Genomic DNA, 19,904 nt, shown 5'->3' on the forward strand with positions numbered 1-19,904 from the left:
GATTGACTGCCTTTACCCAGGCATGTCACTGTCCCAGGCAAGCAGAGGTTATAGGTGCAAATGACTTGGCTGTCCAGGAGGTCACTATCCAGTTGAGGGGAAGGGCTGACTGCTCCATGGTTATAATGCACAATGGGATCAGGACAGGAGACAGGGCCAAAGAGCCTCAGGGTTAGGGAAGATGGAGAATAGTCCCAGATGAGGCGATTGGGGGGCCTTCATCAATGCAGTCATCTGCCCAGGCGCGGTGGTTCACCCGTGTAATCCCAGCACTTTGGGAGGCCAAGGAAGGCAGGCAGATCACTTGAGGCCAGGAGTTCAAGACCAACCTGGCCAATATAGCGAAATCTCATCTCTACTAAAAATACAAAAACTAGCTGGGCATGGTGGTGCGTGCCTGTAGTCCCAGCTACTTGGGAGGCTGAGGCAGAAGAATTGCTTGAACCTAGGAGGTGCAGGTTGCAGTAAGCCAAGATTGTACCACTGTACTCCAGCCTGGGTGACCGAGCGAGACTTCATCTCAAAAAGCAAACAAACACACACAACCAACCAACCAAACAACAACAACAACAAGAACAAATGCAGTCATCTTTGAAGAGGGATTTTGTGGTGGTCCGAAGGGTGGCCCCACGAAAGAAACGTCCATGTCGTAATCCCCAGAACCTGTAAATCGGATGTGCTCAGTCCCTGTGTGCTGCTATAACAAAATACCATAGACTGGGTGATTTTCTGACAATGGGAATTTATTTCTCACAGTTCTATAGGCTGGGAAGGTCAAGATCAAGGCACCAGCAGATGTGGGGGCAGGTGAGGCTGCTCTCTGCTTCCACAATGGTGCCTCATTGCAGCATCTTCCAGAGGGATGAACGCTGGGTCCTCCACAGCGGAGGAGGTGGAAGGGATGAACTCACCCTGAAGACGTTTGATAAGACACTAATCGTGTCCATGGGGGCAGAGCCCTTCCAGCCTAACCACCTCCTAAAGGCCCCACCTCTTAATGCTGTTGCATTGAGGATTCAGTTTCAGCATCAATTTTAGAGAGGACACCATCATTCAAACCACAGCAGTGACATTATGAGAAAAAATAATTGTTGTAACTAAAGTAAGGATCTAAGATGAGGAAATCATCCTGGATTGTCCAGCGTGCCCTAAATCAAATGATAAGTGCCTTCATAATAAACTTACAGGAGGCTGGGCATGGTGGCTCATGCCTGTAATCCCAGTACTTTGAGAGGCTGAGGCAAGCAGATCACCTAAGGTCAGGAGTTTGAGACCAGCCTGGCCAACATGGTGAAACCTCATCTCTACTAAAAATACAAAAATTAGCCAGGTGTGGTGGCGCACACTAATAGTCCCAGCTACTTGGGGGGCTGAGGCATGAGAATTGCTTGAACCCTGGAGGTGGAGGTTGCAGTGAGCCGAGATCCCACCACAGCATTCCAGCCTGGGTGACAGAGTGAGGTTCCATCTCAAAAAAAAAAAAAAAAAAAAAAAAAGACAAATAGGAGGGGATGCTCCAGCAGAGGAGGAGGCCATGTGACCCCGAAGGCAGAGACTGCAGTGATGGGGCCACAAGTCAGGAAACATCAACAGGCTGGGCCCCATGACTCATGCCTGTAACCGCAGCACTTTGTGAGGCCAAAGCAGGAGTATTGCTTGAGGCCAGGAGTTTGAGAGCAGCCTGGGCTACGTAGGGAGACTCTGTCTCTAATTACATTAAAAAAAAAATGAATAAAAGAAAAAAGAAACACCAGCCACTAGAAGCTGAAAGATGCAACTAACAGGTTCCCCACTAGAGGCTCCAGAGGGAAGGGCCCCTCTGCTGACAGCATGATCCCAGACGTCTGTCCTCCAGAGCTTCCAGAGGAAAGGCTTAGGCCACGGAGGCGTTCGTGGTTCTTTGTTATGCAGCCCCAGGAAGCCTTGAGTGAGGGAAAGTCCAGTCTGGAGGAGAAGGAGGCCATGCCCAGCAGTAGAGAACTACTTCCATTTTAGAAAACAAAATAGTGGCCGGGCGCGGTGGCTCACGACTGTTATCCCAGCATTTTGGGAGGTCGAGGCGGGCGGATCATGAGGTCAGGAGATCGAGACCATCCTGGCTAACACAGTGAAACCCCGTGTCTACTAAAAATACAAAAAAATTAGCCAGGCATGGTGGCGGGCGCCTGTAGTCCCAGCTACTCAGGAGACTGAGGCAGGAGAATGGCATGAACCCGGGAGGCAGAGGTTGCAGTGAGCCGAGATAGCACCACTGCACTCCAGCCTGGGCGACAGAGCAAGACTCTGTCTCAAAAAAAAACAAAAGAAAACAAAAAAGTGTTCACCGTGTTTGTTCCTCAATCATGAGGAATTAACCATCACCTATTGTGGTGAATTTTATGTGTCAGCTTGACTGGGAGCATGTGGTGCTGTATTAGACCATTCTCACACTGCTATAGAGAAATACCCAAGGCTAGGCATGGTGGCTCACACCTATCTTCCCAGCACTTTGGGAGACTGAGGCGGGTAGATCACCTGGGGTCAGGAGTTTGAGACCAGCCTGGCCAACATGGTGAAAACCCGTCTCTACTAAAAATACTAAAATTATCTGGACGCATGCCTGTAATCCCAGTTACTCGGGAGGCTGAGGCAGGAGAATAACTTGTACCTAGGAGGCGGAGGCTACAGTGATCCAAGATCACACCACTGCATTTCAGACTATGCGATGACAAAATGAGACCTCATCTCAAAAACAAGAACAATAACAAACAGAAATACCTGAAAGCTATGTGCCATGGCTCACGCCTGTAATCTCAGCACTTTGGGGAGGCTGAGGCGGGCAGATCACCTGAGGTCAGGAGTTCAAGACTACCCCGGCCAAAATGGCAAAGCCCCATCTCTACTAAAAATGCGAAAATTATCCAGGTGTAGTGGCATTTGCCTGTTATCCCAGCTACTCAGGAGGCTGAGGCAGGAGAATTGCTTGAACCCAGGAGGCGGAGTTTGCAGTGAGCCGAGATCCCACCACTGCACTCCAGCCTGGGTGACAGAGTAAGACCCTGTCTCAAGAAAAAAAGGAGGAGGAGAGAGGAATTTGCGCCGCATCCCCATGCCCCTCCATTTTCCCCACTGCCTCACTGCGTGAGCTGGCACATTTCATGTCATCTTCTCAGCCTCCACCCCCACCATTCCCCCCCTCCCTCAAACTGGGATTTACACCATTGCTCAGGCCTTCAGACTGGAACTGAATTACACCACCAGCTTTCCTGGGTCTCCGTATGGCAGACAGCAGATCACGGTACTTCTCAGCCTTCATGATTACATGAGCTGATGCCTCATAATAAATCTCCTTTTACAAATAGAAATCTCTCATTAGTTCTGCTTCCTTGGAGAACCCTAATACAGGTATCTACTGGCATTTGGGAAGAGCATTTTTTCTTTAGGCAGGGATGTCCTATGTGTTGCAAGGTGTTAAAACTTCTGGGCCTAGTTGTGAAATATTGATGACATTCCTTAATCATTCTGACAACAAATTTCCTTCTCCACCCCCAAATTTCCAAAAGTCCTCTGGAGAGCAGTTCTGCATCTGGCTCAACCACTCATAAGCTGTAGAGAGACTAGAAAAGAGATAATCACAGAGTCAGGCCATTTTTACCTGCAAGAATTTAAAAAACAGAGTTTTTAAGGTTCTTCATGTTTCTTCTATAACTGAATTCATTCCTTGCTTCCTTCCTTCCTCCTTCCCTGCCTCCCTCCTTCCCCATCCCTCCTTCCTTCCCTTGTTCCTTTCTTTCTTCTTACTTTTATTACTTCTTTTGTATCATCGAGAATGAGTGTTGAATCCTACTGAATGTTCTTATTCCACCCACCGAGAGGGTCACATGTGTTTCTGTTACTGGAAAGGGGTCCTATTCCAGACCCCAAGAGAAGGTTCTTGGATCTCACACAAGAAAGAATTCAGGGCGAGTCCATAGAGTAAAGTGAAAGCAAGTTTATTAAGAAAGTAAAGGAATAAAGAATGGCTAGTCTATAGACAGAGCAGCCCGAGGGCTGCTGGTTGCCCATTTTTATGGTGATTTCTTGATGATATGCTAAAGGAGTGGATTATTCATGCCTCCCCTGTTTTGACGTTGCCATGGCATTCGTAAACTGTCATGGCGTTAGTGGGAGTGTAGCAGTGAGGACAACCAGAGGTCACTTTCATTGCCATCTTGGTTTTGGTGGGTTTTGGCTGACTTCTTTACTGCAAACTGTTTTATCAGCAAGGTCTTTGTGACCTCTATCTTGTACCGACCTCCTGTCTCATCCTGTCACTTAGAATGCCTTAACCTCCTGGGATTGCAGCCCACCCGGTCTCAGCCTCATTTTACCCAGCCACTATTCGAGAGGGAGTTGCTGTGGTTCAAATGCCTCTGCCATTTTCTCTTTTAATCTATTAATTTATATTGCTATGGCAGAGGTGACTTACTGCAAACCTATTCTGCCACTTTTCTTTAGTAACCACGATTGTATTTAGGTGGCAGTGTACCCAGTTAATGGACTGCATGTCTCAGCCTCCTTGGATGCAAGAAGTGGTCACGTGGCCAATACGATAAAGGCATAGGGCTGTTTGCATTTTCAGGAAGACGCTTTAAAATGAAATACACCATTGGAGTGCACCACTTTTGCCTTTCCTTCCTTCCTGCTGCCTGGAATGTTGATGTGATGGGTGGAGCTGCAGCAGTACTGCTCCTTATCAATTCCTTGATAAGGTGATCTTGAGACTAGAAGCCAAACACTAGCATGATGGAGTAGACAGAGGAAAGTCTAGGTTCCTGGTGATAGTACAGCCACGATATTAGGCTTGGGCCACCTGCTTCGGAACTTAATTTACATAAAAATAAACGTCAATGTTTTTCTAAAAATACAGATCAAGGTTATCAAGGAATAGAAGTGAGCCTTCAACCACAGTGTGAAATGGCGCATTCGGATTTCATCTAAAGTAGGCAGCTGCTTCCCAGCTTCATTCAGCCACAGGATGGTAGCTTCATTTAATCAGATCTCTCGTTTTTCAACAGATACAGATATTCCAACTTCTGTATGAAAGCTCCCAATTTAAAAATGGTGGCTTGGCCAGGTATAGTGGCTCACGCCTGTAATCCCATCACTCCGGGAGGCTGAGGTGAGTTGACTGCTTGAGCCCAGGAGCTCAAGACCAGCCTGGGCAACATAGTGAGACCCCACTTCTACAAAAAATTAGCCCAGCATCATGGCGCACATCTATAGTCCCAGCAACTGTTGAGGCTGAGTGGGAGGACCACCTGAGCCCAGGAGGTGGAAGCTGCAGTGATCCATAATCACACCACAGCACCCCAGCCTGGATGACAGAGTGAGACTGTCTCAAAACAAACAAAACATAATAGCTCAGCTTTCATTAAAAACATGGTGTAGCCTAAATACAATACATCTAAGGGTGATATTTAGCCCACAGGGCTGCCAGTTGAACTCTGCTTAGGGAGGTTCCTTTCTGGGCTCATGCTGAAGTCGCCTTTGTAAAATCAGAAATGTATCTATTCACATTTAGCTTTTAATATCCCATGGGCAAGGTCAAATAGGGGAAGATCATGGGCAGATGCCACCCCTCTACTTCTGCACACAAGACACTGCGTTTTATTGCCTCTTCATGGTGTGTAGCAAATATAGCAGGAGTCCACTCAAAACTTATTTATTTATTTAACATTGAGTCTTGCTTTATTGCCCAGGCTGGAGTGCAGTGGTGTGATCACAGCTCACTTCAACCTCCGCCTCCTGGGTTCAAATGATTCTCATGCCTCAGCCTCCCAAGTACCTAGGACTACTGGCGTGTACCACCGCGCCCATCTATTTTTCTATTTTTGGTAGAGACGGGGTTTTGCCATGTTGGCCAGACTGGTCTTGAACTCCTGGCCTCAAGTGATCCACCCACCTCGGCCTCCCAAAGTGCTGGAATTATAGGCATGAGCTGCCGCGCCCGGTGTCAAAACTCTCTTTCTAAAATTTTGTCAGAAGGGGGTTGTGGCAGCTCTGTGCAACTTGTCCCCTTTCCTGTTTCCTCGTGTAATTCTGTTGGAAAGTATTGTTTAGCAGAATGATAATATTTTCAGATTGCTTTTGTCCTTAAAAAAAGGATGTGGCCTGCCTGCCCAGTGCCTGGGAAGCTGAAATACCAGGAAGAAGAACAAAATCCTGGGTGTTCTATTGAGAGTGAGAGGAGGACAGGATTTTGATTGTTCTACAATGATATAAAACTCTCCCCTACTCCATGCCACACTGAAAGACAGAGTGGTGGATCTAACTGGGAGAAGGCCCGCGGAGCCCAGTGCGCCCTCCAGGATGGACATTTATGTCTTGATAAGCCTGGGGGTCACCATGCTGCATAATGAGGCTGGAGACCTGCCACTGATGGTGGTTGTCACATGTCATGGCTTTCTTCATTCCCACTTTCCCTTTCTGAGGCTGGAAGATATTTGGGGGGTGAGAGAAAATCAAGTTTGAAGGTAAATGAAAATATTGGGCACCCACTAGAATGTTCCACATCTGTAAATACGAATGCATCTTTGTAAACACTTAACATCTGTTTTGGGGGGTGCTTGTTTAAATCCACAGATGGCATTTTGCCAGAGGCTTCCTTTAGTTCCCTATTTCTCTCACTCAAGGTATCCTAGGTTGGAGATCCAGACCAGGTGCAGCCCATGTACCCTGATGAACCCTGAGTTCCCCTCCCTATCATCTTCCTCACCTCACAGGTGCGACCCTGAAATGTGTTTCTACTGTCTCCTCACACATTCCCCATGTTCCCCTCCTCTGGTTAGTTTTAGGGTAGTCTGGCCTGGGAAGGAATTTGGGACTGATCATGCCACGTCCCCTGGAATGGGACTAGAAAGGAATCCTGGGCTTCCTGGGGACCAAGGCCCCACTCAGGTTGTCATGGAAAATGAGGCTGAGAGCCCCTCTCTGCAGCACCCTGTGGGAGGGAACCCGAGGTCTCTGCTGGTCCTGGTGGGTACAGACCTGCAGCCATCCCGGTGCTCCGTGAAGCTCACTGATTTCCCCATGAAGCCCATGGAAGCCATCACTGGTTTCCATGGGAGCGGACCATGGCCACTCCTGCTTCTGTTCCCTGTGGGAAAGGGCCAAGGGCACCCCTGGTCCTGGTCACTGTGGGAAGGGACTGTGGTCACCGCTGGTCCTGGTCCCGGCGGAAGGGACTGTGGTCACCGCTGATCCTGGTCCCCGTGGGAGGGACCGTGGTAATCGCTGGCACTGGTCCCCGCGGAAGGGACTGTGGTCACCGCTCATCCTGGTCCAGGTGGGAGCGGACCGCGGCTATCCTGGTGATGGACCCCACGGGGCGCACCCGCGCCAACCCGCACGCAGAGCTCGCGCCATCCGAGGCCCCTGGTTCCCGTCCTCCTCCCCGCCTGGCGCCGGAACCTGCGAGCTCGGGCGCGGCCTCGGGGAGGGGCGGGCGCGGCCTCCGGGAGGGGCGGGCGGGACAGACCCAGCCGCCCCGGCTCCCCCGCCGTCCGCGTCTGCGCCGCCCCCGGGGCCTGGTCGGCGGCGGCTGGGCTGGTCGATGGCCCGGGCGGCGGCATGCGGCTCCTGTTCCTGGCAGTGCTGCGCCCGCACACGGGCAACGCGGTCACGGCCCAGCGCGTCCGGTAGGTGCAGGGCGCCGGGGCCTGCGAAGTCGGGGGCGGGGGGCGGGGTCTAGGGGATGGGGACGCGGGACCCGGGGACGCGGGGCGCTCAGCCAGGCCCCCTCCAGCCGCGCCGGGGCAGCCTCGAGCCGCGCGCACAAACGGACCGGCCGGTGCCGCCTGCCGGGCGCGCGGGGGTCGGTGCGACCAGCCCGGCGCGCGTGTCCCCGGGTCTTTGTGCGGCCGGCGCGTTGGCCTCGCGCTCTCCGGAGGGGACTGAGCAGGTGAACAGGCCCGGGGCCGCCCGCGGAGGGGCCCGGGAAGGCCTCGCTGCAGGAGCAGGATGGGAGCAGGATCCGCAGGGATGCGCAGCAGGGTTCGCAGGGAAGCGCAGCACGGTCTGCGGAGCTCTGGGCCGGGGCGCGTTTCCAGGCCGGGGACCGCGGTGCCAGCCCTGCCCTCGCGGATCGGGTCTCGGCTGTGTGCCGGCGTCCGGAGTCCTGTCCCCCGAAATCCCTTCCCCACCTCCCCTCCGCCCTCTCTATTCTCGACTTCCTGGCTGGTTAGCTCCTTCACACTCATCTTTTTCTGCCTTTGTCTTATTTGTTTACTTGTTGGTCTGTGTTCTGGTCGGTGGAACCCAAGCCCGGCGGGGGCCCGGGGAGGGGCTGCCGCGTTAATCCCGCCGCCACCCGCCTGCACCGCGGGCGCTCCGCCTGTATTAGCCGGATAAACATATTCCTTGAGGCGAAGCCTGGGAAGTGCCAGGATTAGAGCCTGCAGCTTAACAGAAGCCGTGTGTGTGTGTGTGTGTGTGTGTGTGTGTGTGTGTGTGTGAAGAAAAACGGACTTGCTTCATGAAATAGGTTTTCCGATTTACTTCCCCTCTGTGGGCCTGTTTCCTCATCAATTTATTTTTTTTAAATGGAGTCTCCTGGCGCCCAGGCTGGAGTGCAGTGGCGCGATCTGGGCTCACTGCAATCTCCGCCTGCCGGGTTCAAGCGAGTCTCCTGCCTCAGCCTCCCAAGTGGTTGGGGTTACAGGTGCGAACCACCACACCCGGCTAATTTTTGTGTTTTTAGTAGAGACGGGGGTTCACCATGTTGGCCAGGTTGGTCTCGAACTCCTGACCTCAGGTTATCCGCCTGCCTCGGCCTCCCACAGTGCTGGGTTTACAGGCAGGAACCACTGTGCCCGGCCTCCTCATCATTAAAATGAGCAATTGAGACTCCACCAACCCTTTCATGTCCCTTTCAGCTGATTTCTTCTAAAGCTCACAAGCAGAAATGACCAAGAGAGGATACATCTGTTTTCTGAAGTTTGCTGGAAAATTTATATTCAGGTTTCATGGTGCAGGTTTCTATTAAATAGGTCAGTGATGCTCCGCTTGGGTCTAGCAATGAGGAGCCCTTTGTGTTCCTGGCTCTGTTGGATGGATCAGCATCCAGCATACCATTACGGGAGAGGAATGAAGGAGGTTATTTCACGTAGGGATTGGTGCTATTAAGAAAGCAAAACTAGGAGGCTGAGGCAGGAGAATCGCTGGAACCTGGGAGGCAGAGGTTGCAGTGAGCCAATTGATCCGGGATCACGCCACTGCACTCTAAAAAAACAAAAAACCTAGGGCGGGCGGGTGTGGCGGCTCAAACCTGTAATCCCGGCACTTTGGGAGGCTGAGATGGGAGAATTGTTTGAGCCCAGGAGTTAAAGACCAGCATGGGCAACATGGTGAAACCCTCATCTCTACAAAAAATGATTTAAAAATTAGCTGATGTGGTTGTGCGTGCCCGTGGTCCCAGCTACTCAGGAGATTGAGGCAGGAGGATTGCTTGAGCCCAGGAGGTCGAGGCTGCAGTGAACTGACATTGCACCACTGAACTCCAGCCTGGGTGGCAGATCGAAACTCTAAAACAAAACCGTTACCGGAAAGGGATCCTGATCCAGAACCCGAGAGACGGTTCTTGGATCTTGCACAAGAAAGAATTCAGGGAGAGTCCTTAAAGTAAAAGCAAGTTTATTAAGAAAATAAACAAATAAAAGAATAGCTACTCCATAGACAGAGCAGCCCTGAGGGCTGCTGGTTGCCTTTGTTTGTTTTTTTTTTTTCTTTGAGATGGAATGCCCTTTTTTTTTTGAGACAGAGTTTCACTCTTTTGCCCAGACTGGAGTGCAATGGCGGGATCTCAGCTCACTGCAAACTCCACCCCCGGTTTCCAGCAATTCTCCTGCCTTAGCCTCCTGAGTAGTTGGGATTACAGGCACCTGCCACGACGCCCAGCTGATTTTTGTATTTTTAGTAGAGACAGGGTTTCGCCATGTTGGCCAGGCTGGTCTCAAACTCCTGAGCTCAGGTGATCCACCCACCTCAGCCTCCCAAAGTGCTGGGATTACAGGAATGAGCAACTTCACCTGGACCTGGTTGCCCATTTTTATGGTTATTTCTTGATGATATGCTCAACAAGGAGTGGATTATTCACACTTTCCCTTTCTAGACCGTATCGGGTAACTTCCTGACATGGCCATGGCACTTGTAAGCTGTCATGGCACCGGTGGGAGTGTAGCAGTGAGGACAGCCAGAGATCGCTCTCGTTGCCATCTTGGTTTTGGTCGGTCTTGGCTGGCTTCTTTACTGCATCCTGTTTTATCAGCAAGGTCTTTATCACCTCGTATCTTGTGCCGACCTCCTGTCTCATTCTGTGACTTAGAATGCCTTCACCATCTGTGAATGCAGCCCAGTAGGTCTTAACCTCATTTTACCCAGCCCTTATTCAAGATTGAGTTGCTCTGGTTCAGATGCCTCTGACAAAACTAGATAAAATGATTGAGAGGCATGATGATGGCTGGGATGCTTTAGAGAATGTGGTCCGGGAGGCTGTCTCAGGAGATGACACTGAAGCTAAGACCGTATATAGGCCGTCACTGAGATCTGGAGGGATGGTCCTAGGAAGGAATAATATTGAGAACACGGGCCCTGGGCTGGAGGAAGCATGAGTTGTGTAAGAAGCAGAAAGGCAGCCAGGGTCACTGGACTGGAGAGAGTTTGGGGCCAGTGCTAGTAAATGAGTCAGAGAGAGAGGCCAAGTCTGGCTTGTACATGTGGTAGGGAAAACACTTTGTGCTTAAGAAATAATTACCACTTAAAAAAAACTGGTGAAACCCCGTCTCTACTAAAAATACAAAAATTAGCCAGCTGTGGTGGCACAGACCTGTAATCCCAGCTACTCAGGAGGCAGAGGCTCAAGAATCGCTTGAACCCGCGAGGCAGAGGTTGCGGTGAGCCAAGATGGCGCCACTGCGCAACAGCCTGGGAGACAGAGCAGGACTCCCTTTCAAAAAGAGAAAAGAAAACCAAAAAAATGTTGAGTGACCAAAGAACCTGAACAGGCACAGAGTTAAAAGCTTCAGGCAACAAAGAAATATTACCTGTTATTTAACATTTTGCTCCTAACTTGAGCTATATACCCACATCTTCCAAGGGCCCAAACTCACACCCACCCACAAGGCCACGTTACTTTTGTTCCAACTCAGAGGTGAATTAATAGAAAAAATAACTATGTTAGCTGCTCTCCTGAGATTCACTCTCCCATCGTTCCATTGGTGGTGCACTTTTGAAGTTGCCTGTCTTGCTAGGCCTTGGGGCTATGGAGAGGGAGGAAGTGGGCAGGGCTTATGCAGAAGGTTGACTTCAGCTAAACTGGAGTGGAGGGCTATTTAGTCACTTTGTTCTTTCTTTTCCTGGCTGTGCAGAAGCAGAATAAAGGCTGCTATTGATGCTTTGATGTTTATTCAGACCCCAGCGTTTGTTGTCCTTCACCTCAGGAAGGATTGCTGGCGGAAGAAAAAGAAAAAAGCAGAAGTTGCTTGAAGACATCTTCTGCCTTGTGAAAGCTTAGGCTCCTTGAGGAAATGATGCTGGTGTCCTGGATGGGCAGGGAGGGAGGTTCCCTTGGTGACTGAGAGTCCCTGTGAGCTAATCAGCAGTGAGCAGTGAGGACCGGGCGTTCTCCTCCAAAATCCCTGCCAAAGACCCTGGAGACCACCCTCAACTGACCCTGGACCCTGGGGGAGGGAGTTCCCCAAATGCGTAAATCTGGAGTTCCCATCAGCCTGGCAGAATAGGAGGCCAGAACTAGGTAAGACTGGATTTAAACCAAATGCATAAATCTGGAGTTCCCATCAGCCTGGCACAATAGGAGGTCAGAATTAGGTAAGACTGGATTTAAAGAAAAAATGAAGTGGTTCTATTCTTACACAAGGTGGTCATTGTAAATCAACACCCCGTATATAAGTAATGGTGCAAAATTCTGATAAATGTATTGGCCGGAGAAGCACAGGATCCTCTGGGGACATGTAGGTGGGGACCGATCTGAGATCAAAGGTCAGGGAAAGCCTTCTGGTGCCTTCCAAGCCCGTTCTCTGCTGACAAATTGCACGGTCCAGACCAAGTTTGCTTTGTGGCTCAGTGTCGTTATTTATAATGATGATGCCAATATGGGTTGTGAAAGCAACTAAATGAGCTAATACACTTTCAGCATTTTTAAAGCAGTGTCTGGAACGTAGTGAGGACTAAGCTCTGATTTTTTAAAATCTTTCCCAGATTCCTATCTAAGGGGTCTGGGAAATCATGCCCTATAAACCATAAATTCTCATTAGATGGGTTTTATTTGACCCCATATATCGTGATTTACTTTCCAATCTGACTAGCATAACATTATGAGACAAAAAGAAAAATCAAAATATTTAACCCCAAAACATGCTTCTCTGCCATATCTTGAAATGGCCCTGCAGAGCCATCCTTTGTGGGAGGAAAATCTGCCTCTGTAAAGAATCTCTGCCGGGCAGGGTGGCTCACGCCTATAATCACAGCACTTTGGGAGGCCAAAGCAGGTGGATCACTTGAGGTCAGGTGTTGAAGACCATCCTGGCCAACATGGTGAAACCCTGTCTCTACTAAAAATACAAAAATTAGCTGGGCGTGGTGGCACACACCTGTAATCCCAGCTACTTGGGTGGCTGAGGCAGGAGAATTGCTTGAACCCGGGATGCAGAGGTTGCAGTGAGCTGAAATCATGCTATTGCACCCCAGCCTAGGAAACAGAAGGAGACTCTGTCTCAAAAAAATAAAAAAAAAAAATCTCTATTAACATAGTTAGACCTTTTTCTTCCAGTTCCTCCCAATCCTGAAGAGGTTAACTAAAAGTCTAGCACGTTTTAAAGATTGGAAGAGGAAAAATTTGTCATTTATTGTCTCTAAGGGCAGCCACTGTAAGACTTCAAAGGAATCTTGGTCTCCACAGTCTTTTATCTTAACTTGAACATTCCCTTTCTATGGATCTCAGGTCTTAAGACAAGCCTCAACCAATTGTCAACCAGAAAATGTTTAAATTGACCTATAGCTTGGAACTATCCCTCCTCCCCGCAACACCCCCCTGCCCCGCCGCTTTGAGTTGTCGCCTTTCTGAACCAAACCAAATGTATTTCTTAAATGTATTTGATTGATGTCTCATGCCTCCCTAAAATATATAAAACCAAGCTGCACCCCACCACCTTGGGCACGTGTTCTCAGGACCTCCTGAGGGCTGTGTCACAGGCCATGGTCACTCATATTTGGCTCAGAATAAATCTCTTAAAATATTTTACAGAGTTGGACTCTTTTCATGGACAATAGTTGTGAGCTATTAATCAGCATGATAGTCCTTAGTTAGCAAGGTGGGAGAACGGAGGGGGAGGCGTCTTAGGCAGAGGGTCAGGCAATGGGATGGGAAGAGACCGTCTCTTCCAGAGCTGAGAGTCACGCAGCCTTCACGGCACAGAATCCTGTAGATCAGCGACGCTCCAGAAACGCATGGCGCACAGAGGATGTGCCGAGGAGGGGGAGCCGTTTTGCCCCCAGGGTCACTGGGCAAGGTCTGGAGACATATTTCGCTGTCACCGCTAGTGTTGGGGGCTACTGGCATTGAGTGGGACGCCGCTCCACACCCTGTAGTGCACAGGACAGCCCCTCCCCAAGAGTGACCCCGCTCGACATGTGAACAGGGCTTGGCTGATGAATCCTTCTCTAGGTGGGGTCAGGAGATGTGACTGGAGAGGGAGACAGGGCCATGCAACACTTTCAATTTTGTGCCAACAATAGGACTGCACCATGAAAGGCCATGAGATTTGTGTGTAGTTGAAAATCATGTATGCCTTTGGGTTTGACATATTTAAGAAGTAAAATGAACAGGCCTTGGCAGTTCAGGGTTGGGAATGAAGGAGAGAAAAACCCATGATTTCTTTCATGATAGAGGGAAAATACTGGGGAAAAAACAGGAACATCTAAGGCTTCTGCTGTCTAGTAGTTTTTTAGAAGATGTAGGTGATAGAATAGAATAATGTGTTTCTTGGGCAAAAAATCTAGGGGATCAATAACCTGAGAATTGATGTTACATTGCCTGCGTGTCACGTTGAATATTCTTCAGTATAAAGCGTTCAGGGTGTGTAAGTTTCCTTTAAGTATAACCTGTGAGCTGCTAGCGAGTATTCTGAATACCCTAATGTGGTACCTACTCTCTAGAGATGTCTCCTAAGCACTATACCATTAGCAACCCACATCAGAAGATTTGTTCATTAGCATAAAGTATTTCAGAAATTAGGCTGGGCGCGGTGGCTCACGCCTGTAATCCCAACACTTTGGGAGGCCGAGGCGGGCATATCACCTGAGGTCAGGAGTTCGAGACCAGCCTGGCCAGCACGGTGAAACCCCGTCTCTACTAAAAATACAAAAATTAGCTGGGCATGGTGGCTGGTACCTGTAGTCCCAGCTACTCGGGAGGCTGAGGCAGGAGAATCGCTTGAACCCAGGTGGCAGAGGTTGCAGTGAGCTGAGATTGCACCACTGCACTCCAGCCTGGGCAACAGAGTGAGACTCTGTCTCAACAAAAAGAAATTAGTGGTGTCTAAGATATGTGGTTCACTGGGAAGATGACACAGGCTTTTGACCAAGAAGTCAGGGAGCCCTCACCTACTGGGCAGCCCTTGAGGTTGACAGCTCTATTTGGTCTTGCGTCCCTGCCATAACCCTCTGTCATCTGGCTTAACTAGATTGGCTAGTGTGGCTGCCAGTATGGTCCAGTGTGGACTCGACCCTTCGGGCAGGGTGCTTGGAGAACACAGAGTTCTGCAGCCCAGCAGAATAGACTGTTTGGTGTGTGTGTGGCTGAATCTAGAGTGAGAGTTCCTCTCATTGTGGGGCACACCCGGTGGTGAGGTTAGAAGGAAGAGGTCAGAAGGGTCCCCACCACTTCTGATCCCCTGAGAATGAACATTTACCAGGAGAGCCAGGCCGTCCTCCCGGAACTGGGGAAATTGGTCTAGGTCAGTTTCTAACAGTGAAGTTCAAAATTAAAAGCAGCTCTGGTAAGTGAAAAACTAGAGTCTGACACCTAGAGAACCAAGTTCATTTCACCTGTGGAGGGGGGTAAACTGCACGAGGAGTGGATGTAAAAAATACTCACGTGGAGAGTAAGTCGTGGAGTTGTTTCAAAGGGCGCCCCCTGTTATGTTAAATAGGAGGCTAGTCTCAAAAACAAAGCATCGAAATCATCTTCCAAACCCAGGGCAACAAACTGCTGCCTGCCGGGGGTTAAATGCAGCCTCCCTGCCAGTTTTGTCAATAAAGTTTTAGTGGCCCCAGTTATATCATACACTTGTGTGTTTGGGTTTCTGCTTCTGCTTCTCAGGGGCAGAATGGAGCAGTTAGAACACAGGCCCTCTGACCCACAAACCCAAAGGTATTTCCTCTCCGTCTGCTTCCATGAAAGGCCTCCTGACCCAGGCTCTGCATCATGATATCAGATATTCACTAGAGAACTGAGTTGACTGCCTGGTGTATTGTCTGCAGAGCTGCCACGGGTACTGGGGAAATGCATGAAGATGGTGGTGGAAAGAATGAGCAAAGCAGAGCATTCAGGCTTCCTTGGCCCAGAGCAGGGAAGCCTGAGGGGCAGTTCAGTCCAGCCGGGAGTGTGTTGACATCAGAATGGTGGCAAATGTTGTCACACTGATAGCTGGACTTGGTGCAGCGGGGTGGTGACTGTGCATTTGTTCTGTTTGTCCATCTGGAACAGAGAGTGCAAAAGTGTGTTTGTCGGAATGGGAAGCATTTTAGATAGTGGGGGCAGATTGGAGCACTAAAGGACACTGACCAGAAGGGAGAGAAAGCAAAGGAAGAAGTGCAAACATCCTTTGCGTGCAAGGCCGTACTTTCCCTTCCAGGCCGGGCTACTTTCTGGCCGCATCATTCTGAATTCTCTGTGATTGCCAAGCATTTGGGAAGAAAAAAAAAAAGTATGAGGGAAAGTTTTCAGTTTTTCTGGATTTTCTTTCAAGGAGTCAAAGGAAAAGTGTGAATACATATGAAGTTGAGACAAGGAGGCTATTTTATTTTCTCCACCTTCTTTTGTTTTGTTTGTTTTTTTAAGAGCTTGTTACCAATTTTTCCATGTTCAAAGATAGCCATTGAGGCCAGGTGCAGTGGCTCACGCCTCTGATCCCAGCATTTTGGGAGGCTGAGGCAGGCAGATCACTTGAGGTCAGGAGTTTGAGACCAGCCTGGCTAACATGGTGAAATCCTGTCTCTACTAAAAATACAAAAATTAGCTGGGCATGGTGGTGCATGCCTGTAATCTCAGCTACTCAGGAGGCTAAGGCAGGAGAATTGCTTGAGCCTGGGAGGTGGAGGCTGCAATGAGCCAAGACTGTGCCACTGCAGTCCAGCCTGGGTGACAGAGGGAGACTGTCTCAAAAACAAACAAACAAACAAACAAAAAAACACAAAGATAGCCATTGAAAGTTGTTGCTGGGCGCTGTGGCTCACTCTTGTAATCCCAACACTTTGGGAGGCTGAGGCAGGCAGATTGCTTGAGCTCAGAAGTTTGAGACCAGCCTGGGCTACATGGTGAAACCCCATCCTACAAAATATACAAAAATTAGCTGAGCATAGTGGTCCCAGCTACTCAGAAGGCTGAGGCAGGAGGATCACTTGAGCCCAGAGAAGTTGAGGCTGCAATGAGCCATGATTGCACACTGCACTCCAGCCTGGGCAGCAACAGAATGAGACCCTGTATCACACACAAAAAAGAAAGTTGTTAATATCTTCATTCAGCAGATATTTTTTGAGTGTCTCCCATGGGCACAGTGCTGTGTAGGCGCTACACAGAGAGCCGGCATCATGTAGCCCCTGCCCTCAGGAGGCAGCCACTCAACCACAGAGAGCTTCTGCACATCAGCTCGATGCTAAGCATTGTCATTTGGAAGACAAGTCTAGCATTCTAGCATGGAAGACAGACACAAGCGTGTAATTACCCAAACATTTGTCTGACTGTGATATGATCGGTGCTGTGACGGAGAAGTGTTGGGTGATGACAGAGAGAGGACTTTGAATAGAGCCGACCTAGTTCCAGAGGGTGTAGGGTCCAAGGAAGAACTTCCCCTTCCCCCTCTGAAGGTTCACTGAAAACCAACTGACCAAAGACAGACTCATAAGAGACACGGCACACACCTGTATTGGTCATGGTTTTCCATGACATGGGAGCCCTCAGTATGAAGACCCAGGGAGACCTGAGAGACTGGCCAGTTTATGCTTAGGTTCAACAAGGTATAGACAGCCACATGGAAATAGGACAATTAAAAGGGTCTGATTGAACACCAATAGACTGCTTGGGGAAGCCCAGCAAGGCGAGTCTGTCTGGATTCGTCTTGGCCCCTCTGTGCAGCCTTCTTTCCTTCTGGTGCAAGGCAGCCCCTCTCTGGAATGGGGGCTTTGTGATCTACAATCAACACAAGGTAGTTTGGATAATTTTTTTTTTTTTTGAGATGGAGTTTCGCTCTTGTCACCCAGGCTGGAGTGCAGTGGTGCGATCTTGGCTCACTGCAACCTCTGCCTTCTGGATTCAAGCGACTCTCCTGCCTCAGCCTCCCAAGTAGCTGGGATTACAGGCATGCACCACCACACCCAGCTAATTTTGTATTGTTATAGTAGGGACGGGGTTTCACCACGTTGGTCAGGCTGGTCTTGAACTCCTGACCTCAGGTGATTCACTTGCCTCGGCCTCCCAAAGTGCTGGGATTACGGGCGTCAGCCACCACACCTGGCCTGGGATAATGTCTTTATGGTCAGGTTTTACACAGGAAGGCAGGGGAAAGTCAGAGTAATAATTTTGGGTTTTATGGCTGACCTTGGGGAGAACGAGTTCTGGTTTCCATGAACCCCCATGGGGAAGAGGAATTCTAGCTTCTCTGGTTAACCACTGGGGAAAATGAGGGACCAGAGACAGGAGGGCGGGAGAGAGTCAGAGAGAGTTGCTGAGGCCTTCGTTTTGGGGTTTCTTTTTTTCTGAACCCCAGCCAGGGTCTGGGAAGACTTTGTCAAGAAATAACATTTTATTTCTCATATAGTTTATTTTTATTTTTATTATTTTTTGAGACAGAGTCTCTGTCCCCCAGGCTGGAGTACACTGGCACGATCTCGGCTCATGCAACCTCCGCCTCCCAGATTCAAGTGATTCTCCTGCCTCAGCCCTCCTGAGTAGCTGGGATTACAGGCATGCGCCACCACGCCCTGCTAATTTTTTGTATTTTTAGTAGAGACGGGGTTTCACCATGTTGATCAGGCTGGTCTCGAACTCATGACCTCAAATGATCTGCCCTCCTCAGCCTCCCGAAGTTCTGGGATTACAGGTGTGAGCCACTGCACCCGGCCCCATATAGTTTTTTGTTTGTTTTTTTTTTTAATTTGAGATATAATTGACATACCATAAACTTCACCCTTTCAAAATGTACACACCAGGGATTCTTAGTGTATTCATAAAGTCATGCAACTGTCACTCCTATCTGATTTCCAAACATTTCCATCACTCTCAGAAGAAACCCGTATCCCTTAGCAGACACTTCTCTTCCACTGCTCCCCCAGGCCCTGGGAAATGGTCAGCTTCCTTTAGTCTCTATGAATAGACCTATTCTGGGATCATACACTATGTGGTCCCTTTTGCGGGCTTGGCCTAAAGTGTCAGTCCTTCATTCCCGTGTGGCTGAGGAATGCCCGTCGGCCAGATGTACACTTTTCCTTGTCCACTCCTCAACTGGAGAATGGTGGGCCTTTGGGACATTTCCACGTTGGGGCTATCCTGAGTCCTCTGCTGTGAGCCTTTGCGCATGGGAAGTAACCTTTTCAGCTGGGGCCATCAGGGTCAGCGAGGGGAGAGGCTGGGAAGTGCATTCCGGGCAGAGGGAACTGTGTGTGTGGAGGACGCCCTGAGCCAGGAAGGAGCTTGTGAGACCCCGCAGAGGAGCTGGCTGAGGACCTGAGTGGGCAGCTCGGGGGTGGAATCCAGTCACTGTCACTGTCACCTTGTGGATTCTGGGTTTAAAGCTGTCAGGATTGAAGGATGAGGGATGGAGGTTGCTGCTTTAAGAACAAAGAAAGTGTAGAGATCTGCCGGGTGCGGTGGCTCACGCCTGTAATCCTAGCACTTTGGGAGGCCGAGGTTGGCAGATAACCTGAGGTCATGAGTTCGAGACCAGCCTGGCCAACATGGTGAACCCCTGTCTCTACTAAAAATACAAAAATTAGCCGGGTGTGGTGGTGCATGCCTGTAATCCCAGCTACTCGGGAGGCTGAGGCAGGAGAATTGCTTGAACCCAGGAGACGGAGGTTGCAGCGAGCCGAGATCGCACCACTGCACTCCAGGCTGGGTAACCGAGCAAGACTCTGTCTCAAAAAAAAAAAAAAAAAAAAAGGATATAGATCTGCATCCTATCTGGAAGGACCCTGCGATGCTGTGGCAGCAGGGAGAGAAGAGCACTAGGAGGACTTCCAGGGGTCTGGCTTGTGCCACTGTGTGCATGGTGGGCAGGTCCCTGCATGTGGAATACTGGCTGATGCCAGCTTGGCTGGGGCAGGAGAGTCATAACATGCTGACTGCAAGGTGCCTGTCAGACGACACACTCTGTAAGTTTTTGTTGGATTAGAGCAGTTGGAACCCTTGGGCACTCAGAGAGGCTTCTGGGCTGAAGATAAGAAGCTGCGAGTGGGATGAAGTTAGCTTAGGAGTAGGGCACTAGGGGTAGGACAAACTGGGAGATTACATGATCAGAAAGGAGATACGATGGGAAGGCAGAGGGCCCCGGAAATCTAGAAAACTTATGGAAGCCAAAGAAGAGGAATTTCCCCAACAGGGGGGCTAGTTAGCGATGCTGGATGCTGCTAACAGGTCCATCTGCTCAAGACGT

The 19,904-nt window shown here is 49.8% G+C and overlaps 1 protein-coding gene across 2 annotated transcripts in view; it reads left to right on the forward strand.

Moving 5' to 3' along the window:
- Positions 1-7,432: 7,432 nt before the first annotated feature.
- The window catches only part of GLT1D1 (glycosyltransferase 1 domain containing 1), a 122,915-nt gene continuing 110,443 nt past the window's right edge, over positions 7,433-19,904 (forward strand). The window contains exon 1 of one of the 2 annotated variants that reach the window (XM_025402326.1): positions 7,433-7,658. In XM_025402326.1, coding sequence (XP_025258111.1) covers positions 7,591-7,658 — 68 coding nt within the window. In that variant the 5' untranslated portion in view covers positions 7,433-7,590. The remainder of the gene's footprint in view (positions 7,659-19,904) is intronic. The other variant, XM_025402324.1, reaches the window with a different exon arrangement.

The sequence above is a fragment of the Theropithecus gelada genome, chromosome 11 (genome assembly GCF_003255815.1).
Source record: "Theropithecus gelada isolate Dixy chromosome 11, Tgel_1.0, whole genome shotgun sequence".
Taxonomy (NCBI): Eukaryota; Metazoa; Chordata; class Mammalia; order Primates; family Cercopithecidae; genus Theropithecus; species Theropithecus gelada.